Source organism: Meleagris gallopavo, chromosome 30 (genome assembly GCF_905368555.1).
Source record: "Meleagris gallopavo chromosome 30, MGAL_WU_HG_1.1, whole genome shotgun sequence".
NCBI lineage: Eukaryota > Metazoa > Chordata > Aves > Galliformes > Phasianidae > Meleagris > Meleagris gallopavo.
This window is the reverse complement of record NC_139433.1, coordinates 2,989,471-3,014,069: the sequence shown is the minus strand read 5'-3', so window position 1 is coordinate 3,014,069 and position 24,599 is coordinate 2,989,471. Positions and strand designations below refer to the sequence as shown.

At 48.6% G+C, this 24,599-nt stretch overlaps 1 protein-coding gene across 3 annotated transcripts in view; it reads left to right on the top strand.

Annotated features, from left to right (window-relative positions):
• The first annotated feature begins 3,756 nt into the window (after positions 1 to 3,756).
• The window catches only part of SBNO2 (strawberry notch homolog 2), a 51,693-nt gene continuing 30,850 nt past the window's right edge, over positions 3,757 to 24,599 (top strand). Inside the window, exons 1-4 of one of the 3 annotated variants that reach the window (XM_085211658.1) lie at positions 3,757 to 3,900; positions 12,780 to 13,001; positions 13,655 to 13,734; positions 18,884 to 19,007. In XM_085211658.1, the coding sequence (XP_085067784.1) occupies positions 12,876 to 13,001; positions 13,655 to 13,734; positions 18,884 to 19,007 (330 nt within the window). In that variant the 5' untranslated portion in view covers positions 3,757 to 3,900; positions 12,780 to 12,875. Of the gene's footprint in view, positions 3,901 to 12,779; positions 13,002 to 13,654; positions 13,735 to 17,912; positions 18,248 to 18,883; positions 19,008 to 24,468; positions 24,502 to 24,599 lie in introns of those variants that run through there. The other 2 variants (XM_085211657.1, XM_085211659.1) reach the window with 2 other exon arrangements.

Below are 24,599 nucleotides of genomic sequence, written 5' to 3'. Positions count from 1 at the left end.
CTGCCGTGCATGCAGGAATTCTGTCAGCAGAAGAGGCCCCTCCTCCCCCGCCGTGCTGCCCTCGCGCACTGCCGCCATCGGCTGCCATGGGCCGTTCTGCAAACCCCTGCTGAGCACCGAGGAGTCCGGCACCCATCAGGCAGTCTCAGCGTGTCTCCGTGCTCTTGGACATTAATGAATAGTAGATGGTAAACAGCTCAGTGCTGCCTTTATCTGTAGGCCCTCAGAGGTGAAGCAGGGAATCAGCGGCCCTGAAATGAGGCCAGCATTGGGCTGGAGGAGAGCAGCTGCTTTCTGCTGTGTGTTGTCACTGTGTGTGCTACAGTCCTCTGCTTCTGGCCAGAAACAAAGGAGAGGTTTGGAGAGTCAGAGGAGGTTCATGTACATCCTCCAGCGTCCAGCGTCCTCCAGGTGTCCAGCTGGCTGCTGGAGTAGGACCCAGCCATTGAGTCTCCCACAGTGCCAAACTCCACAGTTCACCACAGGTCTGTCCTCCCCAACTGTCTGTCCCGACATTCTCAGGCCAGAGGTGCTGTTCGTGCTGCTGTGCCTGGCTGTGTTCTCACTGCATCACTCCTTCACACCCCATCCTGGCCTTTTGGCCGTTTTCTGCTCTCTCAAGGATGTTACCGCCTTTCTCCTTGCTGGATCCCAGCAGCAGCATCTCAAGAGCACCACAGAGCGGCAAGAGCTGCCACCTCCTGGCCGAGCTCATGGGCCTGCAGGGCCCCGTGTGTCCCAGCTTCAGTTTCCTCATGCCCGTGTCCCTACCTGTCCTTGCTCTGAGGCCCCTCGCATCCACAGTCCTGCAGAACCTAACTTCACTCAGTTGCTCCCAGAGGCTCTGTCCTGGAAATGGCATCACCTCCAGCTGTTGCCATCTGCTTCTGGACAGTGTTAGAAAAAAAGCGCAGAAAGCACTGGAAAAAGCTCTTCCAATATGACCCATACAATGGTTCCCTTGGGATAAGTTGAGATTTTTGTTTGTTGGAAAAAGTTGAGATTTTTGTTCTTTTGAGTTTTGCACTAAGGGGTGTTTTAACCCCTTCTTCTGGAAGTGATAAAGCTCCATAGAAATCTCTACTTCTTTAAAAAAAAAAGAGCAACCTGCCAGCATACACGGCCATACACACAAGCGAGCTCGGTGAACACCAAAAGAAGAACAAAGAGGGAAACCAGCACAGTAGCACTGGGCTCCATGAGCCCCTCTCCATCTCTGGGCAGCAGGAGCTCAGGGCTGAGGACAAGAGACTGAGACAGGATCAGAGAATGCCTGCACAGAAGGAGGCACAGCTGCCCCAGGACCAGCAGCTCTGCATTCTCCCTGCCTCAGGACCCTGTAACACTGTGTTTGTTTCTGCTCCCTTATAGGCTTCTCTCATGACAGTGCCTGGCCACATGTGATTTACTTCGATCTTGGCACAGAGTCCAAAGTGCTGGAAAGCGATCGCCCAAATTCTGGTAAGTGCTGTGCTTCCCCTTCCCAAGGGGGCCGGGTTCCCAGCAGCACAAGGGCAGGATCGATTGGAAAACATCCACACCAAAGAACCCCAAACAGGAGCATCTCCCACTGCCTCTTCTGCAGCTCCCACCCGGGCTGCATCAGCTGCACTCTGTTCCCAGGAGGTGACAGTCCAGAAAGGGGCTCCCCAGGACTGAGGGGGCTTTACAGATCCCTCTGATGGTCTGGCACAGACCAGCCCACACCCCCAGATCTGTGGCTCCGTTCTCCCCCTCTGTGCTGTCCCTTGTTAAAGCTGTAGGGCAGCATGGGCCCAGCTGGGCCCAGGGTACCCCAACCCAGTGGAAAGTCAGGGGATTTCCAGGCTGTGGGAAGAAACAGGAACTTAGTGCACGCAATGTGTCCAAACACCCTGACATGGCTGCAGCAACGACCCTGTAGCATGCTTGCAAGCCAGCACTGCTGGATCGGGGCCCCGATGTTCGTGTCTCTGATCCTGCTCCCCCAGGACCTGCTGCCCCCCAGAGGTCCAGCTGCCTGGGAAAGGCTTCTTCTGGGGAAGGCAGAGCACTTCCCAGGGATGCTGCTTGGGATCATAGACAAAGGTGCTTGGCACAAAGCCCATCACTGACTGCAGCAGGGGCTGTGCTGCAGCCTCAAGAACTCACGGGGGGCTTTCCTTTGTGGTGCTGCTGTCTCCTCGTACAGCAACAACACTCACCCCAGCACAACCTCACGGAGGCATGCGTGAGTCCTTCCCTTCCTAATCCAGAGGTGGTCATTAGGATAGAGGCTTTCAATGCTCCCTTGCTTCTGAGGAAGCTTCTAGGGGGTTGGCAGGGGACTGCAGGGTCATCAGGTTCGTGCCTGAAATGGAAACTGGAGTGAGAAGTGGAAAGGAGGCGAGCACTGTGTCATGGCCCCAACTGCTGGGATGGCACTGATCACAGGAGGAGGCTGGAGGGATCTGTGCTGGTTCTTCCAGTGTTTGCTTTGTTCACAGTGGTATTATGCTAAACAAATAAATCTAGGGGATTTTAAGCTATAGAAATGCATGACTGTAGGGCAATTGTTGAGTCCCAGCCTGAACCACTGATTGAGCACCCGGGGAAAAGACCCGGTCAGCCCTGAGAGCACAGGTGAAGGCAATTCATCTGTGCAACCAGAAGGGCTGGAGCCTGGCTGTATCTCTCTTAGACCCCACTTAAGGGCTGACTGCCCCAGGGAAGAATTTCTTTTTGGAGATCCCTTCTTGGTGAAGTTTTCCCCTGTGAACCTAGAATCTTCTCATACAGGTGAGCAATTTTCTTCCCTTTCTTTATAGCACCTTTCTATTTTGCTAGTCCTTTCATCATCACACCTTTATTGTAATGCCTTTCCCGTTGTACTGATCTGTCCAATTGCTATAATGACTAATGGGACTGCAGTAATTGTTCTCAGGTAGTCATGTCCTCAAGGGAACGAGCTCAGCACTGCAGGGCAGTGCTATCTGTAGGATGTACTTTGGTGCTACTTTGGTGCCTGTGGCAGCATGGGGTGAGTCAGAGCAGGAGGAGGTGTTAAAGGTGTGACTCGAGAGTCAGAATCTCTCACATTAAGCTCTGGAGAATGGATATTTCAAAGAAACACGACACAACTGCCTTGATTAACGCAAGCAGATGATTGAAGTGTTCTGAGAGAGTGACAAACTCTGCATTTAGGTCTGAACAGGATAAAGGGAACTGCCTTTGTGTTGGGCAAGGCCAAGGCCACATCCCCGGCTGTGGTGTCTCAGGGTGCAGTGCTCAGGGGCTGCTCTGCTCTCCCTGTGGCAGGAGTCCAGCACTCAGAGGCTGCAGATAGAAACGGCTCTGCTCTGCTGGCACCTCCCTTCTGGGAATCAGCCGGACGCAGCCCTGCTCTGCTATGCTGGAGATGCCAATGCAAAAATAGTCTTATCTGGAGTGTTTCTTCACGTGACCTCGTGGGGACTTTTGTTCTCGTTGTCCTGGGACTGAACCGGGGCAAGGATCCAACAGAAGCAATTAAAAAAAGCTTTAGGAACGGGCGGGAGGCGTCGGGCAGCCTTGGGGGGAAGGGGGGGGGCAGAGCCGCTCCTCCCTCGGGGCTGCGGCGCTCCCGCGGTTCAACACTTCACTTCTCCGCTGTCCCACAGCACACAACTGCCGCCCCCGTCCCGCAGGTGGGAGAAACGGGGCGAAGGAAGAGACCCCCGCGGTCTCCGGGAGGCGGCCGGCCCGCAGTCGCTCCACGTGCCCGGCCATGCCTGCACAGCCCGGGACGGCCGCCTCGCCCTGCGGAACTTCCGCCTTCCAGGGGTGGCGCCCTCCGCCCACTTCCGCCCGGAAGTCCGTGTCCCTCCCCCAAAATGGCGGCCTCTGAGGGCGAGCCAGGAGGCGGCGGTGGTCGCCGGGCGGGAGCCTGAACCCCCTGCGCAGGTAAGGGCCGGGGGCACGGGTCGGCTCTTTGTGGGGCTCCGGTTCTCGGCGGGCGGAGGGCTCCGGTATTGAGGGGTATTGCGGGGGCGCGGGGCCGCTCTTTCCGTTCCCCTCTGGCGGGCGCTGGTCCGTGTCCGGCGGGTCAGATGTGAGGGTAGAATCCTTCACTGAGGGCTGGCGAGGCTCCGACTCCGACACCGCCCGGAGCTGCGCTGTCCCATCCCTGGGGGTGCCCAAGGCCGTGGGTGGGGCCTGGGCAGCCCGAGCTGGTAGGGAGCACCCAGCCCGCGGCTGAGGGGGTCTGGAGGGACCCTTCTGACCTCTCCTCGGTTCTGTGAGAGGCGAAGGGGCCTCAGAGTGCTTTGTGGGTCGGTGTTTCCCAGTAGCAGTCCCCCTTCCAAAGCGAAAGCCAGCCTTGTCACTTCATGCAGCCTGGTGCTGAGGATCGAACTGTGCTGGGCAGAGGCTGAGTTCTCACTTCTACACTTTGTTCAGCCACTTTTGAATCGAGCACTGCTGAATATGCTTAAAAACCATCAGCACAGCCTCGAAGCCCGTGTCTGCTTCTTGTGGTGCAGTTCTTAATGGCTCTATTAAGAGCCTTTGAAGGATAGAGCTCGACTTTTAATTCCGGTGCTGTTAGCAATCACCTGCAATACCCAGTTCTTAACATAATTAATTACTGTTGCAGTGTTGGTGAAAGAGCTCTGTTCTCAGAAATAACCATAAATATAAGAGGGCTCAATCCTACTGTGAGTTAATGTGTTCCATTTACAAGTGAAATAAGATGGTCCTTTGGAGGGTGGGTTCTGCAGGTTCATCACTGGGATCCTGCGGGGGTTTTTCTGGCCTGTGCACTGCCATGGTTGTAAGTGTGGGCAGAAAGATGCAGGCTATGTGTATGCTGTGGTCTTCTGTGAGTTATCAACATCATCTGAAATGTTGAGCACTGAGCCCAGAGTGGGCACTGTTAAACTGAGCAGCAGCTGGCTGTGGGAAGTGCTTCAGTGGAGAATCACCTACCAATATTTTGCTTTGAGTTCAGGAAATGCTGTGTTCCCTACAGCAATAAAAACTTTGCAGCCTGTGTTAATTAGGATGCCAGCTGCAGGCTTCAGAAGCCTGAATTCTGGCTTCATCTCTGCTGCTTGCTTGCTCTTTGTTGATGGTTATCCATTCACCTGGTCTTTGTACTTTCATTTTCCTAAAACAAGACAATACCTTTAGCAGCTTAACCCACTGGAGCTTCAGTCCTTCACTCTGTGAAGGAAGAGTGCTTGAATGCTCTTAAAATACTTGTTTTAAGCATTGCTAAAGCAGCATTCTGAAAACATGTCAGGTCTCAGTGCTGAGCAGTGGCACCATGCAGAGTGGGCACTGCAGTGCTTTCAGGCATTCCCAAATCTACCTGGTGAGGAGTGCTGAAGCAAGTGGAGCCACGATTGGCACCTGAAGGTTGCTGTCTAATTTGGAGTGGTGTTTTTTTATCTGATTGTTTCATGCAATGGCTGGGATGGCTGACTGGTGCTGATAAAGAGGAGCACATTTGCCCACCTGTTTTCTCTGGTAGCGTTTTTCCTCCTCTTGGAATTGCTTCTGCAGGGCTTTCGGATGGGTGAAGGTGAAACTATGCTTTATCAAGCAGATGTGATGGTAAATCCACAGAGCCTGACAGAAGATAACAGAACCAGGGAATTTTACATCATTTTTTTCTTTCGTGTTTAGTTCTTAATTTGATTCTTTACTCTGGAACAGGAACGGTGCAGCCAAGTGTCACACTTCATCATGCGTCAGACATGGGACAGATGCATCTGCCAAGCTGGGTGCTCATTGAAAAGCAACAGCTTTGCTCACTGCAGACTGTTTGTTTTTTTTTTTTTTTAACACTAAAGCATACATGGACTGAATTTTCCTTTTTATTTATTTATTTATACTTTTAATTTTGTGTTTAAAATAGTGACCGTGTGGTTTGTTTGAGGGTTGTGTTTCCTGACTGAATAGGCCTTTTTAAATGTTTAAGTTACAGAGCTCTGAAATGGGGGGTTTATAATGAAAATGCTGACACAGGTTTAAAGCTTTTTGAACAGTGACGCTGTATTAAAGAGCCAACTGTGCAGCCACTGAATGCTGCACTGTGACTCTCAGTCGTGAGAGTCTGGATCTCTCTGGAAAGCAGTATAGGCTTAATTAGGAGTTTTATATTCTCCCGAAACACTTTTTCAGCTTCAAACTCTTCAGTCTTTTTTGGTAACACGATCAAGATTTGTAAACATAGAGCTATGAAAGAGGCCAACACATGCCTTTTTCACAGAGAAAGTGTGTGCTGAGCCTGCCTGAAGGCTGTCTGGTTAGGACTGCTGTTTATGTGCTTGTGATCAGTAGGGAAGCAGGCTTTGATGTCCTGGGGTGTTTTCTCAGCAGTGTGTGAAGCAGGATACTCAGACCCCGTGTGGTAGCACTGCACAGGGTGTCAGGAGCTGCTCAGCTCACATGAGGTGTTTCTTCCAGAGTTTCTCTTGTGATTATCTCAAAAACAGTGGGCAGAGGCGAAGCATAGAAGATCCTGGAGATTGCATTCCTTGGCTTTAAACCTTAGTCAGCTGTGTGCTTTCTGCTCTTCTTTCCCTTTAATTAACCAGCATTATGGCACAGTTCTGCCTTGCAGGTGTGTTCTGAGGCTGACTCCAGGAGCTGCTCTGTGTGCTCCTGTCTGAGCTGCTCCAGCCTTAGCTCTGGCAGACGGGGCTGCATGTTCTCACCCTGGGAACTTTTAACTGCCTAATATTAATCCAAGAAAATGTAAGGAATGGCACACTGGGGCGAATGCCAGCATCAAGGCTCCAAATTGACTTTTTCTCCTCTTTCATTAGTTAGGCTTATGTTTCTGTGCTTTTCTTTTGAGGATTAAGGCCGTCGTGACTCTTGCCAGTATCCAAATAGCGCTGAGGAGCATCCAAACGATGGGCAGTGTGAGCCTGGAGCCACAGCCTCGGCTGCTGGGAGTGCTCTGTGGCACTGACCCTTCTCCTGGGGGCGAGGGGGGCCCATGGGGCTGGGTTGGAGCCCCTGTCAGTGCAGTTCCCCTCCCTGTACATGGAGGCCCTCAGAGCTGAGGCACTTCCTCACTCGTGGTGTGACTGTTTCCATGGCAGACCCGTGTGGCATAAATATTGCTACTGTGCTCTTCACACCCATAGTAACGACTCTTTTGCTTTAGAGAATTCCTGCTAGGGCTTAATTTCACAGGCACCTAGATAAAACTCCCTGGTTGCAGGCTGCATGCGGGGAAATAGCAGAGCTGTGTCTGGCTGACTGCAGGCTGTCAGCACAGCTTTTGGTGTTGATTAATGTGAAATGCTGCAGAGCCATGAAAAGGATGTTATTTTATGCAAGAAGCTTGTGCTGATTTTACTTGATGTTGGTGTATTGTAATTGGAAACAACTGAACTATTGCTTTGTGTGGAGTGAGAATGGTGCATCTTTTGGAGAGGGATTCCTTCAGTGTCCTCCAGCAAGTCAGATTCTACCCCGACTTTATTGACTGCGCTTCTTGTTCTGTGTGCCTGTGCTGCAGTCTGTGCCCCTGACTGATCTGTACGCTGGTTTTCAGCTTTTATTTTTTCCCTGGCACTTATAATAAAGGTTTCCTATGTGCTGATTTAAACCTGCCTGGCTTCAGCCTGCCTGCATGGGACAGTTTGTATTCTGCTGAGATTGCTTCCTGCCCAAAAGCTGTCTTTGATTTTTAGTTTTTCTCTGCGTGACCTTAACTTGAAACGAGGAGGGCCTGGCACTGCTGAGAAGGCAGAGCTCTTGCTCTGCTGTGTGCCACTGTCTTTGGAGGACAGTTTACCTCCTTTGCATGCACTACTGTGTATCTTGGATAGATCTGGCAAGAAGCTTCAGGATGATCTCAGCTCTTCTCTTTGTTTACAGACGATGTAACTCCAGCAGTTAATCTGTCCATTCGTTTTCAGTCACCACAGTTTGCTGTTGGCTGGCATAGCCCTGCTAAGTAGTGAGGTTATCCCTGTTCCCTTCTGTCTCACTCCCAAGCCTGGTGCTGCTGTTTGTGCACAGGATATGGAGCTAACTCTGTACAGAAGAAATGCACCCAACGTGCATTCTTTCTAGCTGAAAACATTCAGGAGATCAAGGTGACTTGAAGTGCTGGGTTAGCATGCCCTCAAGTGGTTCCACTTTCATCACAGATGTGTATTATTGTTATTACTTATATCTAGATTGATGTTATCCTGTGCTATTGTATCTGGACTGAGCTGTGTTCCTCACCAGCCTGAGGATAAACTTTTCTTTATTCTTCTGTAACTTCCTAATGTTTCTTGGAAGACGTTTGCATCAGGCTCATTCTCTTTCATGCTTTCTAATGTGTGAAGCTGAAGACATGCTGGGCTGACCCTGACTTTTCCTGCTTGGTTTTCCAGTGTGAGTCCCTGCTGGGGATGGGGCTCTGATTCAAAGCCTCCTTCCTCATTGCTCAAGGCAAAATGTTCAGTCTAAACTCTGTCCAAAAATATGGCAAGAAGAAGTGTTAAAGAGGAACTTGAAGCTAGCTCAGTCATTGAGACCTAAAATCACTTTTTGGTGTTGTGTGGTGCTCAGTTCCCATTTCTTAGGGCAGTTCATGTTCAAGCTGTGCTCCTGGGGAGCCACACAGGTGGAGCAGAGCACTGGGCTCCCTCTGCATCAGGAGAGGAGCAGGATTGTGTTTCAGAGCCTCTCTCTTGTTACAGGTACGTGGTAACTCAATGCTCAGCAGCTCCAGCTCTGACTGTTCTGGGCATGCCTGTGGTTTCCTAGCTGTCATCTTTTAAAAGAGAACAATTTGGAGTGAGTAACAAAGGCTGAAACACAACCAGAAGGAAGTGCTCACCTGTCCCAAGCATGCTGTGGGCTCCCACCTCTCCTGGATGCAGCTACCTGTGAGCTGAGCCTGCACCACAGTGCTGCTGCTGCTGACTGCTGCAGGACAGGTCCTTGTCTTCTTCTGACCTGGAATTGCTGCAGCAATTCTACACTTCTCCAAAGACCAGGCTGTTAAAATTTGACATATGCTCTTTGTAACACCTGGGCAGGAAGAATTCCATAAGAATTCCTGCCTATTGTGACCTGGGCTGAATAGCAAACCTGTAAGCAAACTTACTGATGTCGGAATTATTCCTATAGCTTAATCAGGGTGAGTCATGATTGCTTGTGGGGCTTTGTCACGCTCAGCAGCAGTTTCACTATGAGCCCCAGCTGCTTGGCCAAGCAGCAACCAGCTTTGGTTCCCCTGGTTGTGTGAGCACTGCTGAGTGCCATCACTCCACATCAGGAGGGGCACGTTGCTGTTTCTCAGTACGTGCAGGGCTTTATGTGCCTGTTGCTGGGGCTCAGCTCTGTCCCTGCTGCTGCTTGCACCAAGCACTGGCGTTCTCCTTTTCCACTTTTGCCTTCCTTATTGTGGCTGCTGGTGACAGGAACCTCACCCTCAATGGTTCCAGAGCACTTTGGAAGCTGTTACAGTGACCAGCTTTGTGGCTTATGCTCTTCATTCATTTTTTGCAGCTATTTTTTATAGGTTTTGTGGCAGTGAATGAAGAAGCAAATCTTTTATGCAAAGCAAATTCATTCCAGCAGTTTTTAGGAATTTATCCTTCCACTATTTGGTTGTTCTTTTGGTGGTTTTTTTTTTAGTTGTTTACTTCCTGTGCTGCAGTTAATTCTTTACAACAAATAGCACAGCCATCCACAAATTAGCCTAATTACTTAACAGTTCTATTTAGAAGTATATTGCATGTGAGGAGCTTTTGGATGCCACCAGCATTACCTCCTGGCACCCAGGACCCACACAGGGCTGCACTGTGGCCAGAGCATTTTCATCCCCAGCAGCTCTGCCCTGGAATTTGAGGTCACTGCTTTCTGTGATCCTGCATTTTCTTTTCTGGTTCTATAAAAAGCTTCAGCCAGTTTGTGGTTCCTGAACTTGGTGGTAGCACACTGCTTGTTCAGGCTTACGAAGTCAAAATTCTAAAAACCTAATAGTCAGCAAACATCCATTTTTACCGTTAGGATGTGGAAACGAGAGAGCTCTGGCTTGCAAGGAATCGCTGATATTTGTGGCTTTCTGTGGTTGCCCAAAGGATGCAAACACCGCCGCACATTGGGGCTGTTCCCACTTCTAGCATTCACGCAGCTGTTGTGCTTCTGTTTTGTGTTCAGATTGCAGGAGTGCTTTTTGCACACATGCTGGCGGGGTGGTGGCTGTGTCCATCAGTCTGGCGTGGAGCTGCTGCCTTCACACACACGCAGCACCACAGCTCTCCAGCTGCTCCATTTGGGGTTGTATTGAGGGGATCCGTCCCTTACAGCGTGACCCAGAGGATGGAGATGGGGAGCCCGTGAGGTCTGGCTGTCACTCACTGTCTCTGCATTCCGTGGGGCTCCCAACCTGTGCATCCAGCCCTTGAGATGTGCTGCAGAGGCACAGAGATGCAGAGCAGGCGGGCAGAAATGCTGCTATCGATTTTTTCCCCTCTATAAGTTACTTTGGCTGTAGAAATAAAGCTGTATATTTGCTACAGCTGTTACGGGAACGTAACTGCTTCTGATTTCCTATCGAAAGCTGTTACAAACTGGAAGAAAGAGAAGTAAAAAAAATCCCTGAGCTCTCTGCTGAGAACAGGGACGGTGTTTTAGAGGCACCAGAGGATGTCAATGTCTCTGAAGTGTGTCTGTGATGCTGACCCTGGGGTTGGTGCTCCTCACCACCTCTGCTCAGCAGCAGGCAAGCTTTATTTGAAGCCATCTACAAAGGGAAACTATCTATGCCATTTGCAGCTCTATGCATTTGAATAAAGTCTCAGGGATTTTTTTTTGTTACGGTGTTCTGTTGCTTTGTGTTCCTTTCAGTCTGCTTGGATTGGAAGGCTGGGGGACTTTGAGCAGGTTGATGGAGGTGGCAAGCAATCCTAGCTCACCACTGCTTGGTGGGGGGATCTGGGTGTCTCAGCATAGGCTTCACTGTCATCGTGGGTCCTCCTGTCACATCCATGGAGTGGGAAGAGCAGCAGGGAGGGCTGTGGCTGAGGAGGGCTGAGGCAGAGCCGTTCTTTAAGCCAACCCTTCAGTTTCACCTGTGGTGCGGAGCCATGATAAACCTTTGCCTTGTTTTGTGTTGAAGCCTTTCTCTCACCACTTCCTTCCTAAGATGTAAATTAAAACTTCGTAGGATCTCTTGTCAACCACCCAGTGGCATCAGAGAAAAACATAAAGCCAAAGAAGAAAGCAATCCAAAAAGCGTGAGAAAAAAAGCATCTCCTGGGGTGGCTTTGCTGAAGCTCGGGCTGCTTTGCTTCATGCTGACTGAGCCTTTTTTCTGCCTGTCTTCACTATGGGCTGGAGGTCAAAGTCTACATTTATGCAGCGCTGTTTGCAAGCTGTATTGCAATAAATGGTGTGCTTTGGGAGGGAGAATTCCTTGAATATTTCAACATCTCCGCAGTCTTTTCTGTGCAGAACAGCTCGATAGGTGGGACAGGAGCACGGCTCTGCCCGAGGAATCCATCTGCAGCCCTTTGTGTTTGGGAGATGTCACATCGAGCAGCTTTTCCTTCAGCATCAGCACTTTGTGATGTGTGAGTGGGGTTCCCACTGCTGAACGGGCTGCTGTCGGGGGTGGCTGTGTGTATGCAGCCCCTGATGAGGCTCCAGGACTGCAGATGGTGGACAGGCTGCCTTTTGGGAACCCTGGTGCTGATGTTTGACTAATACCTCAAGAGGCCTGAGGTCAGTATATTAATTAGGGTGCCAGCAGACTGTTTTTAGCTACTTTAGCTCCCGGGCTCATGGACTATAAAGCCCAAGTGTGGATTTTATGATGCAATAAAAAGAAACGCTTCTGGTAGTAAAAGAATGAGACTGCAGCAAATCTATGGTGAAATAAAGTCAGCGAGAAGGATCCTGGCATTTCTGGGCCTTGGTAAAGAGTATTTATTTGTTTAGCAATTAATTAAAATTGACTGTGCTTTTTTTGTAGTGGAATGAGCATCGTTCTTTGGAGGCAGTGTCTCACTGTGCCTTCCCAGGCTCCTGTGTTGCCACATTCCAGGTGCTGCAGCATCCACGCGTGAGCCCTGCTCCCAGAGCTGTCCTGCCACGGCTGCCCAGGGACAGGAGCAAACAGTCACTTTAATTTTGCTTTCTGTTACAAATGCAGAGATAATATTGTTGGCTGAAAGGTGTCTTTATTTTTCTAGGGGCTTTGACTCAAAAGTGATTTCACAAAGTCCTGTGTTCCTGTCGGTGCCCCTCCGTGGGCCGCATTCTTCTGGCTGTGAGAATTCAACCTGGCATTCACTAGGCTGAATTAAGTGCCTGCTGCTAATAGATGCTGATTACTGGTGGCATGTGGGTATCTTGCAGGCCTTTTGTCTGGTGTTTCAGCTGCTTCCTAACAGCTCAAGCCTGCCAAGTTACTTAGTAAGCCAGCGTGAATTGCTGTGCAGATGAGAGGTCTTGGGAAATGGATCGTTTTTAGTGAGGACTTTGCTCAGAAGTGCAAAATCTCTTTGTGTATCGAAAAGAAAATTCTTCAAGCTAAAATCCAGCACTTAGCCTACTGCAGAAATCACAGGCATACAAGGTCTGCCAGGTCTGTGCACAGTGTGTGTGGTGAGGCAGGAGAGGTGCTTAATGCAAGCTCACTGTGTGGGTGAATTCCAGGTGTGGTGATATTTGAGAGCTCAGATTTCCTAGTAAAACACCTCTCTGTTCTAGCAGGCGTTTTGCAGTCTATTTACTGATGTCTTAGCTGGGTTTGCACTTGGACCTGCTTTCTTCCCCTTCCCAAACCATAAATGTGTGTTTCTTTTCCATCGCAGGACATGGTACAGGGTGAAGAGCACAGATAAAAGAGCCTCCTGCCGCTCTGCAGCCTGCACCCCTGGCCCTGAGGACTTCATGCAGGGCACGGGCTGATGCCCTCAGCACACGTGGCCATGGATGGGGGGAAGAGCTGCCCTCAGCACGAGCAGCAGCCTGCAGCCGATGCTCTCTGCAGCATCCCTGGCTTCTGCTCCCCGCTCGCCGTGCCGCCCATGGAGGTGAGGCTGCAAGGTGACCCTGGGGAGGGTGATGCTCAGGGTTGTTCCCATGTCCCCAGGATGAGTGTGGGCAGGGGACAGCCACCAGTCCCCCCACTGCATCCCGGGAGTCCTTGAGTGTGAGTGTGTGTGTGTGTGTGTATACAGAGGCATGAAGTACTGATTGCTGGAAGGTTGTGGTGATGGCTGTCAAATGCTTTTGAAATGTGAGGGGGGGAAAAAAACTCAGGGCTGTGACTAAAATGATCCCTCTTCACATGCTGGGAGGTACCTGGCTGCTAGAGAAAGGGCTGGAGACTTTGTGCAAGATCATAAACTTTGTTTCCATGTCTCTGCTCTGTGTCTCTTTCGAGAATGGCAGAGGTGAGTAGGGTCGTGCTTTAGAAGCCATTCTGGGACAAACAAGACTGAATTGCTGATGTGTTCTGAACAGGACAGGAAGCAATCCTCTGCCCCAGAAGAGCCTCCACATCCCCACAGTTCTGTTCATAAATCATGTTTGATTTATAAACCATATTCCCGTGTTCAGGGATATGAAAAAAGAGGCCTGGTTCTTCAGATGCGGGCACTGCAGGGGGAGTGGGAAGATGAAGAGGCATTGGAGGGAAGCTGTGCTGGTCCTCTGCTCTGACCATTCTGTGCTCTGCTTTCAGAGTTCCATGTTGGCTGCCGACTCCTGGAGTGACTGCTATCCTGCTCCTTTCCCAACCTCATCTTTCCCAAGTGAAAACCAGTGAGTGCTGTTCTCCTTTATATAATTCTCCTCCGCTCTTGCACACCCTGTGATTCAACTGTTTCTGAGTACTTTCCTTGTTTATTTCTCTAACCGATGGGGAAATAATTGCATCACAGTCATCTTGTGGCATTTCATAAACTGCTGCATCTTGGAAAAAGCAGCAAACAACTATAAAAAAAAAAAGACAAAACACAAAGACAACAAAAGCTTTGATTTCTGGTAAACCTGGTGGCTGCTGCGAGGGAGAAAGCCTTGTTTCTGCCTGGGTTTGTTACACTAATGGAGTTCTTAAAAACACCCCATTAGCAGAGTCCAGCTGAACTAATTCATTGTGCATCTGTAGCTTTATGCAGATGCAGTGTAGACAAGAAGGAACAAACTACTGGTGCTGGAGACAGATGTGTGAGGTGACATTAAAATCTATTGCTGTGTAGGTGACTGGAAACTGGGTAAATAAAATCTCATGTCTTTGTTGGAAGACTCTGTACGACTCCTTACTGTGCAATGCAGAGTTTGTGAGTGTTTTTCTTCGGGTTGTGACTGATATTCTTCACTGATAAGCTCACTGCACAAGGTGTGAAGTGATGAGTATGGGCTCGTGTGAGAAATTGTGACTACCTCCTAAGCTGCCCTGTGCAGAAAATCACCTAGATTACATGCTGCAAATAGCATTTTGTCTATGTGTGACACTAAGGGATGTTCTCATCCTTTGTCACGTACCTCTATCCTGGAGCAGAAGGATGAACAGTAGGGATGGCAGGAGGTTAAATGGCCTTGTGCCATCTGAGACTCTGCTGGGACTGGGCTGCTCTGGTTTCTTTGTGAATGCAGGGAGTGGCACAGAGATGCAGGATGTGTTTTTATTTAGGTCAGAGGTGGAAGGAAGGAAAGTAATAGAGGGAGTGTTTGATATCATGAGTTAGTAACTGTGTTCCCAGTGCTTGAGGATTCAGTTTAACTTCCTTTCTGAACAGATTTCTGCATGGTTCTGCAGAACAGAGATTCATCCTCATGGGTGTCCGAGTTCCAGCCTGGCTGTCAGTAGTGAACTCACCTTCTGTGCTCAGAGGGATGGGAGTCCTTTTGGTTCTGAATTAGTTCTGCTTGTTTCTCCTGTGCCCGGTCCTACTCAGCCTGCAAAGTGAGTAGCCAGCAGTGATAGGTGGAATGTGACAGCATTCTGATTACCTAGAAGCTGTCCCATAGATGCTGGATGGAACTTTGTCAGCTACTCCCCAAAGTGAGAATTCAGGAGGGCTTATCAGCTAAGTTCAGTATCTGCTTTTAGCTAGACTGTGTCTGATTGGAAGAGAGGATACTTTTTGAGCATGATTCCTGTAAATTACAGTTTGTGAATTCTCGAGAGAGCTGTAACAGAATTTCTGTTTTGCTGTATCAAGCCACAGGATTAGATTGTTTTTGTCTATTGTGTTTTTTTTTTCCTTTGACCATTTGTTCTGGTTCTGCCCCTCACTTTCCCCTTTCCCAGTGCTGTGCTTTGCTGTTTGTGTCAAATTTACTGGAAATGTTACAGCCTTTATCCTGCAGAAACATGCCTGCTTTTAATGCAAATATATACTTGTTGACTTTGTTACTATTTCTTTAGAAAGTGAGGCTCATTGTAGCCTTTATTTGCTAGAGAATTTAGCCAAGGCTACACCTTTAGCTTCCTGTTTTTCATACCCTGGTAACTGTAAAAATTACCTTTCAGGTGAAATTTTCCTTATCTGCGTTTCATGGAGAAATAAAGCACTGTCCTTTCATACCTGAAAACTGCAGCTGAATCTGTGTTGGGATACAGGGCTGGGATGTCATAGGTAGAAATCCTGAAATCTCATTTGTGAGTGGCTGTGTTTGAACATGGCTTACTCTCATGGCAACAGCTTTGTCCCAAAGCTGGTTTTTCCTGTTTCTTTTCACTAGTTTCATGCTAGAGAATTTGCTTAAAAGATACCAAAGCTTGCTTCTTTCTTTCAGACTTTCTTAACCTGGAAATGTAAACAGTGCATTAAACGTTTCTGGAAGAACAAAAGATGTTCAAGCCTCCTGTAGGGGAGAGCTGGAGCTCAGTGAATTTCTAGGTTAACTGTCCCTGAAGAGCTGGGCTTTTTGCAGCAGTCAGCTCAATGCTTCCCTTCCTTCAAGGAATTCTAGGTCAGCCCGCTCGCTGCTGTTGAAAGTGGTGTCACACGTGTACAAAACGTATTTCTCAAAAACTGGAGCAAAGATTTCTTCCGTGGTTTCTAAAACAGGCAACCCCATTCTTTTCCTGCTGCTTTTCATGCACTTCTCCACTTTACCACCTGTGAGTGGAGTGCTGCTTGCTGGGATGATAGAGCAGGTTCTGAAATGTGTGAGTTGGTGCACTGACAGGGAAGAAGAGCGCTTAGGTCAGTGCCTGGGCAGCCTGTGAACTCTGCTCTTTTGCTTCCTGGAAATGTGCAGCTTGCACCTCCAAATGTAGGGCTGTACCATCAGAGCATAAAGCCTTGCCAGAGTTCCCAGAGCAGGTCTCCAGTGAAATTGCAGTGTGGAGCCAAAAGGGATTCAGATGCATCAACGAGGAGCTGATGTGAGGTTATGGCAAGCTTAAGTTGTTAAGGGATGGAAACCCAGCTCCTGGGAGGGATGTGGATTGCTCTGGCTCACCTGAGGTGTGGATTCCAGTAAGAGCCTGTCTGCAGTGCGTTCCTCTGGTTCCTGCTATTGAAAATGCAAATTGTTTTTTAATTATTATTATTATTTTTAAAGAGCAAGCAAACACAATGCCCAAGAACTCTCCTTAGCAGTATGTGAAATAGCCTTACCCAGAGACCCACTGGCTGGACTGACATCAAATGGCTGGGGTGAGTCAGATGTCAGTTCAGGTTTGCTTTGTACCAGACTGTTCCTCTGCTTCTATATTTAGAGTGGGTGGCAGCAAAAAGGCAGCCTTGCTCTTTAAAGCAATTGTCTGAAATGGATATAACCCCAAGATGCTCCCCACTCAGCTCACAAAGTCCCAGAGCTCGGGGATGAAAGAAATTCTCTACTTTACTCCTTACAGAAGGGTAGGAAGCGTGTGTGCAGTGAGGCTTTTAGGGTTCTGAACGTTGTATGCCTTCGTGTGCTTCCCCTCATGTTCTCCTGCAGGGAGGTGTCCCTTTGGTTATGTTTCTAGGTGTTGTTTTTCTTACAAATGACTGAGCTTTAGCCTTGTTGCCTTGCTCTGCACATGGGACAGAGAGTGGAACCCGTAGCTGTTGAAGGTGTCATTGTGTTGGCACGTGTAGCCTGATTGAAAGTGAGCTCTTGAGCCAGATTCTCTGCGACGGAGGGGAGGACCAGCATTCCTTCCTTTTGGCTGTGTGGTTTCACTGGAGGGGCTGGCTTTACGTGGAATGCAGTGGGGTGGGAGCACTGAGCTGCTGTAAAGCATCACCCTTCTGGGGGCTCAACGCAGGGTCCTGCATTGCTGCAGGTGCAGCACTCTCTGCCTGAAGAGCACAGTGCTTCTCCAGGACAAACTTTATCTCAGCGCAAGAAGAAAGTGCGTCTCACACTCACAGATTTCAAAGCCAAGGTTAAAGGAAACAAAACAGCATGCCAGAGCTGCTCATTCTACAGCAGTTCAGGCCGAGGAGGTTGGGGCTATCTTGGTTTCCTTCCTGTTACCTTGGCTGACTCCTGTGCGACCCATGAGGCACTGCAGAGGTAGGAGGCAGTGCTCACTGCTCTCTTAAAATAGTTTCTCTGGTTAGTCTGTTAAGCCAGGCTCTGCCCTTGTGCAGGGGAGAGAGGGGGAGAGCACAGCAATTCCAGCTGGAAAGCGTTTTAAACAAGCCCTTCCCTGTCCATAAATACTTTATTTCCCAGAAGCTGTACGCAGATTTTAATTGGGCCGAATGGATTGAGGACACTGTCTTCAATGATGCAAAAAGGAGGAAAAATGAGCAGATAAGTGCGTTTGTGTGTAAATATGTAAGTGTGGTGTATGGGTGAGGTGTCAGCCACACGTGGGGTCCTGATTGCTTCGTAATATTCAGCAGCAGAGTCATCCCAGCTCTGTTCCTGGATGGTCTTTCTTTTTAAATTTTGCTTCTCCTTCCCCTTGCTAAAGTTTATTGCTCTGAGTTCTGTAACCTTGGCACTGTGGAGAGCACACAGCTGGCTGCAAGAGGAAACAGTCTGATGGGGTGAAACATTTCAGTGATTCCAGCATGAAAACACGTTGGGTGGTGATTGCCCAAGCAGCACTGAGTGCACGGCCCTTACGGGAAAGATTACAGAGCACATTCCTGCTGCTGCAGGAGAGAGAAAGGCTCGTGTGTGTAATAGCAAAGCAGAGGACAGCCATGGAATACAGAGCAGAGGCTTCTCCTGGGAAGAAGGAAGGGAATTGCTCTCTTGCTGTTCTTCCCTCCTTTCTGCTCAGAGGAAGCTGGAGCTTGGGGCAGGGAGGCAGGAGATGGCGAGTGCCCTACCCAGCAGGGACTGATCAGAAGACCTTTGCTTTTCTCTCTTGTATTAGGTCAGTAGATTTTGCCTTATAATGAGGTATAATCGATTACATCTGAAATCCATCTCTATCTGGACTAATGGTTTTGTCTGGGCTTGCATGTTCCTAACCCTTCAGTTTCTATCTGTCTTTGCTCTGTGGCTGTACTCCCTGCAGGGGTACAAGAGTGCTGTTAGCTGTCCCAACCTGCAGGCTTGCTGTGCTGATTGCAGGAAGGGCTGCCTTGTTTTTATGACCTGAGCAGAGGTTCGGGTATGATATTTCCATGCAACTCGATGCTTGTCCTTACGTAGCATGACTGTCAGGTTCCATCATGCTGTCACACATTAGGCCATGGGACATCTCAGAGCCTCAATTTTGCTTCGTTGTCAGGGCTGAAACATCTAGCCCTGCAGACTCTTCCTTTCTGTAACGTCCTTCTCAGTTTACACAGCTTGCTGAGAACTCAATTCTTGGTCTTAAGACAGATCCTGTAGATGTCTTATTTTGCCTCACAGATATCTCATCTGGATAAACTTAGCTTTTCTAAATCAACTTCTTGTGTGTGTCGTCCCATAATTGCCCTTGGCTGCTGCTGCTGGAGTTGGAAGCGACCTGAGGAATGCTAAGGACCCACAAGAAGTAACTGCTTTTCCCATTTCCTTACAGGCAATATTTTAATTCCTCTCACGATTTTTATATGAATCCCATCAGCAGACCACATTTCTTGGATACAAACTATGCATCTGTGGACCCCACTGACTTCTTACCAAAAAATGGTGATTTTCCTCAGGTAAGTACGTTGCTACTGATGGCTTTGGGGAAAACAGTGCTTTATGATGGGTGTTGGCTTTTTAGGACTGTGGTGTAGAGGGGAAAGGAAGAGTGTTGTAAATTTGTCCAGTAAATTTGTTTGGAGGTGTGTGTAATTGGGATAAATTCTCAGCAATAAAGGAGGTATCTGTTGGCTTGATAGGAGCTTATCTGTGATACAATTGCTTGTCTTTTAAAATGATATAAAACATGAACACAAAGTACACAGGAGAATCATTTTGCAAGAGGGTGTAGGTAAGTGTGAATTTGAAAATGCTTCAGTCAGTTAAATCATTTGCCTCCTCAACTTCCTTCACTCGTGAACGTTGCGTGTGCTTCACTAATTACAAGTGGTGGTTCCTGACCAGTGGATGTTTAAGGATTGTGTTGGTTCAGTGCCCAGCAGAGATCCCAACCAGTTGGTTTTTTGCAGTGTGGAAGGAGCAGTCTCCCTAGCTCATCTGGCATCCCACGGGAGGACCCACAGGTATCCTCACCTCACAGATTCTTCTGGGCTGGAAGGTGTTTTTCTGTAGTTTTTGAAGTGTTTCATTTGCTTTTGGCAACATCTTACAGTAAGATTAGCTAATAATGACTGGAAAGCAGTGCTGTGAATACAGAAGGAACCAACTACATCCCTTCTAGGAGCTGATGCAGATATTAGCAGTATCTGGCTGTTCATTGCTGTAGTTCTTGTTTGTTTTGTTCTGTTTTAACCCAGCATCTGAAGATAGTAAATGTGCAGAAAGTTACCTTGCTTTGACCTATCAATGCAACAGCCAAACTGAGTGACCCCATAGTCCCAGCCCTTCTCTCTCAGTAAGTTGCTGTTCTGATTACCAGGAGAGCAGATAACAGGCAGATGGAGTCTGGCATCCCCCCCTCGGGCAGAGCTGTGCTTCAGACACTGCAGAGAAGCAGCCAGGTAGGAAGAGTGCGGATGGAGATGCAGAGCACCCACTGACTTCCAGCCCTGCCTTATGTCCTGAGCTGTTGTGTCACTCTCCTTCCTGACAAAGGGCTGGAACTCCAGCAGTGCTGTGGGGCTGGAGTGTGCTGGAAGCCATGTGCAGAAGAGTCATTTGGTGTAGATGATGCTACAAGGAACTTATGCTAGAAATTTCAGAGCAGTTAATTTATTTGGTTACTTAACGTCTCTTAATGTAACCTGATTAGCAGGTTTGTTGGGGGCTCCATAATTGATGACAGATTGGACCTCGTAGTGCCCAAAGATTCTCAAAGGAAACTTCAAGATGTGAAGAGTCGTGGTTTATGTTCAGAATCTTCATCCACGCTGTCTATAAGTCAGACTTTTTTTTCTGGTCACAAAGAAGCTTACCGGCAGAGCCAGGCTTCCTCTGAGTGTGGGAACCAGCTAATCTGCACATCGCAGCTGATCTGCCTCAGGTTTGTGAGTTGGTGTGACAGATAAGCACACGGGCAATGTTTGGGTGTGTGTGAAATGGAGCTGAGTTTGTTTCCCTTCCCTCTTCTGCATTAAGGTGAAGGTTGACCTTTGCAGACGTTTCACAATTAATTCTAAGCATGCCTTGCGAGGTAGCCCAGAGGTGCTGAGAACAGCGTGAGGGTAGACGGGGCAGTATGGGAGTACTTAGTGCTGGCACTGTGCTTCAGCACATCTCAAAACACTCCAGTAAGCCCTGGTGAGCTGTTGTGAACTTTTGGATGTTCATTTCTGTAATGCTGAATGCCAGGACACGTGTACAGACAACCTCTCTCCTTTGTAATCTGCCTCTTCTTCCTGCATGATTCAGTAGAGATGCCTCAGCTTCTTGCTCTGCAGTGAATGTGATGGTGTGAGCGTTGGAGTATGGGCTGAGTTGGTTCAGCAGGGAAGAGCAGTTTGATTGTAAAGAGAACTTTATTCAGAAGCATGACGTGAAGTTTATTTATAGCAGTAGGAAACAGCAAACTGATGCGTGTCTCCTCTTCTTGAGGGAGATATGGTAATTCCTGCTAACTGTACTTCTGTTTTACTGGGGGGGAGAGGATTTGAACCTCTGTGAGACTCTGATTTCTGCAGGTTTGGGTTTCTGTAAGCTAGGGTTTGAGCCCTTTAAGGTAAGCCCCTGGTGTTAGCCCAAATTGAGCTCCCTGAGCAAAGCTGCTGGGAGTGCTTTGTGTTGGTGGCTCATCTGCTGCACCAGTTGATCACCAGTGCTGGTGGTGCAGTGCTACTCTTGACCAGAGTCTTCTGCTTGGATAAAACCAGATAAGTAGATGAATTATAGTAGCATTGATCTTTGCCTCCTGCAGAATTAATTGTGGGAGGAATGAGACAGAAATGTGATCTCATCAACTTGTGGAAACCATTTTAAAGACCGTGATGGGAAGAGGGAGATGGGTCTTCTTCACAGGTCTCAGCTTGCAGGTCTGTGTAGTTTGGCTGATGGGTTTAACGGGAAAGAGGCTTAATTATTTCTTTAACTTATGTATTTTCTAGTATGTGAGTGGTCAGTTTGCTTCCTTCCCCTGCTGTGTGCAGAAATCGATCTCAGCCAGCTTGGCAAGAGCAAGTTTTGGAAATCCTTTCTGAAAAGGAGCTGCTTCTTTATGGTGGCTGTATGATAGAAGAGCAGAAGGGCTCTGAAACAAACAAGACATAAAACAACCTCAGGTGATTTCCAGAAAAATGCCAAGATCTTTTGCTGCTCTCTTCTTTCTGGGGAGGAAGCTGCAGAAGGGAATGAGGTGACTGTAGGCAGGTATGTTTTTGCTTTGACCTTTTCCAAGGCAAATACTGGGAGACGGCACCTATTACAGCATAGTTGCAAGAGTTCTTCAGCTTCATGTATGGCAAAGGGAAGTGTTGTCCTCTGAATCTGTCACAGCCAAACCAGCAAACAGCAAAACTTTTGCTCAGACGTTGTACTGTATAGCAGCTGGTAGTGCTGTGTATGTTTGTTCCCATTAGAAATAACATTTCTGGAAGTTTTTCTGTTCTGTTTGGTAGTTCTCAGTAAGCCTGTGAGCTGAGCTCTGCTGCATGGGACTTTTCTGGACAACCCATGGCAGTAATCTATCAACCTGCGTGCTCTGAAACTGAGAAACACTGGAAAAGACTTTTGTTAGAGCTTTGTTTTCCAACACGAAGCTGAGGTGTAGTGCCTTGGAGATGTGCTGTCTGCCCGGAGCTGCTGCAGTGTGGATGGATGCATGTCACCAGGTGTCCGTGTGCCTGTGCCCTGATGTGCAGCACTTGTTTTGTGCTCTCCTGCCTCTCGGAGGCGTTCAGTCTTCATTTATCCTCTGCTCTGCTGAGGTACAGCATCAGGTCAGCCGTTCTGAATGCTCAGCTCTCGACTTCCTTCAGCTTTCTACAGGGCTTGCTGCGAGTGCTCTGACACTGCTGCTAACGTGGAGACTCATTGATAAAACAGTGCTTTCTATCCAAAGGAAAGCTGATGATTTTTTGCTAGGAGCCAAAATTGGAGCCTGAATCTCAGAGAGAGCAGGCAATTGACTGGAGGCAGTGACATTCATGTGGAGTCATCCGGGAACATCCTGGAGGCTTTCCATCCCTTGCTTCAGCAGTGTTTTCCATTTTACTGATTTCATGCTGTCCCTGTTGCCAAACTGTTAAATATTAACAATTTGCCTGGAAAGCTGAAACATCTCATTCAGAAGGTGAGGGAGCGGCTTGGCTGGCTGTCTTTCCCAGTGACTGTGCAGGAAAGTACCTGTCTTTTCCTTGCTTTCCTGCTGTGGCAGGAGTGGCAAGAGCTGTTAAGCCTTGTGCTGTTCCAACCATGCCAGACGGAGGACTGAAAGCCAAGAGAGAACATGAAGAGTTTGCTGCACGCTTCGGTAAGAGGTTCTTGATTAAAATCTGCGGTCTCTGAGCAGCCAAGATAGATTGGGTGCTTATGTGAGAACTGTCTTCATAGGTGAACACAGATTATCCTCTCATCTTTGTTACCAGAATGTTACCATCGTTCTTTGATACCAGAATGCAGTCTGTGATCATTCAGCAGTGCAGAGAGCTGGCTGTACCATGGGGTTATGGTGCTCTGTCTCTCAGCAGCCTGCCAGTGCTGGGCTTTGTGTGCTGGCCAGGGGGACAGAGGGAGAGAGTGGTGGAAGTGCCATCTCTGATTTGGGGCCATTCCTTTGTGTGATCTGACGGTGCTGAGTGCTGCATCCCTGACACGACCCTGCAGCAGAATCCCAACCTGGTCTTGAGCTGCATTTAAGCAGTTTCTCTTCAGAATTTTCCAGCAATCCACTGAAAGTGGATTGAAAAGGTCTAAAGAGCAAATGCCTCATAATTCTGTCAAGATGTTTGTGCTGTAAATGCTTCCTGTTGCCAATAGTGATCTGAGAATTATTCTTGTGCCCTAGGGTTTGAGGAACCCAGGGCTGCACAAAATGGGAAGGCTGACGTTCCTTCCTTCGGCGTAGCATTTGGTTCCCCATCTTCTCTCTGTTTTGTTCCAGAGCCTTCAGAATGTAAAGGCTTTGCTGGGCTGAGGATGCCGTGAGTGGGAGTTGCCACACATCCTAATTGCTCTGGGAATTTCTTTTTAGTTCAGTCACTCCCTGCTGCCACTCGGGTCTAGCAAGAAGAGATCTGTGTGTATCACAGCAGCCTCACCGAATGCCTTCTGCATATTGGAAAAGATGCTTCATTTGCATGGTCAGAGCAGCCTAATGTGAACTTGAACTTCTTTCCTCCTTAGTATTTTTGTTTTTTTGGCTTGCCAGTGGGTGATTCATCCTTGCCGGTCTGTTGGCATTCTTTTTATAAACAAGTGGCTTAAATTAAGGTTTAGAAAATAGTTGTGTGAGACCATACTGGAGTCTGATAGCATTTCTTGATCCTGGGAACTGCTATCTTAAGCCAAAGTCTTGCACAGACACCCTGTGTATCATCTTAAAGAAAAATATCCCCTGAAGGCATGTACAGCCTAAAAGTCAACGTCCTGAAGAGAAGGACTTTGGTTTCCATGGCTTTCCACCCTCTGCTGTTTATTCCTCTAACTTCAAAGCCTGAAGTCCTGAGGTGCTGGGGAGCCTGAAACCTGTATACAGTAATTCTGTTGCAAAGGCCTTTTAGTGCTTCGTTATGGCTGTGCCAGCTTTTGTCACTGCTGGTGAGAGCTGTTAACTGTCCCAACAAGGCACTCAATGCAGAAGGTTTTAATTTATACTCTGGTATCTGATGTCCCCAGGCTGGTGTGCATGCTAAGCTGCAGTATGCCCTGGGCCTTATCTTAAAAGTAGAGGAACGTCTGTTTCCCTTTGCTTAACTTGATTCAGCTTGTTCCTTATGTCTATCCAGCATTTCCCTGCACACAGAACCTCCTCTGCTGGCTGCATGCGTCGTGGAGCTCTGTGCAGAGGGGCTGAGCAGCTCCTGCTGAGCACTGGAAGGCAGTTCTGACACGAGCTCTGCTGAAACTCGTTCCTTTCCTCCTGCAGCAAAACAGCTCGACATGCACGAGGAAGCTCAGGTACCCTCTGGGATCTGCACTGTGCCTGGGCTGGAGGCAGGGAGGAAGGCTGTGGGGAGCAGCGGTGGCACAGCCATACAGCGGTGCTGTAGGGATGC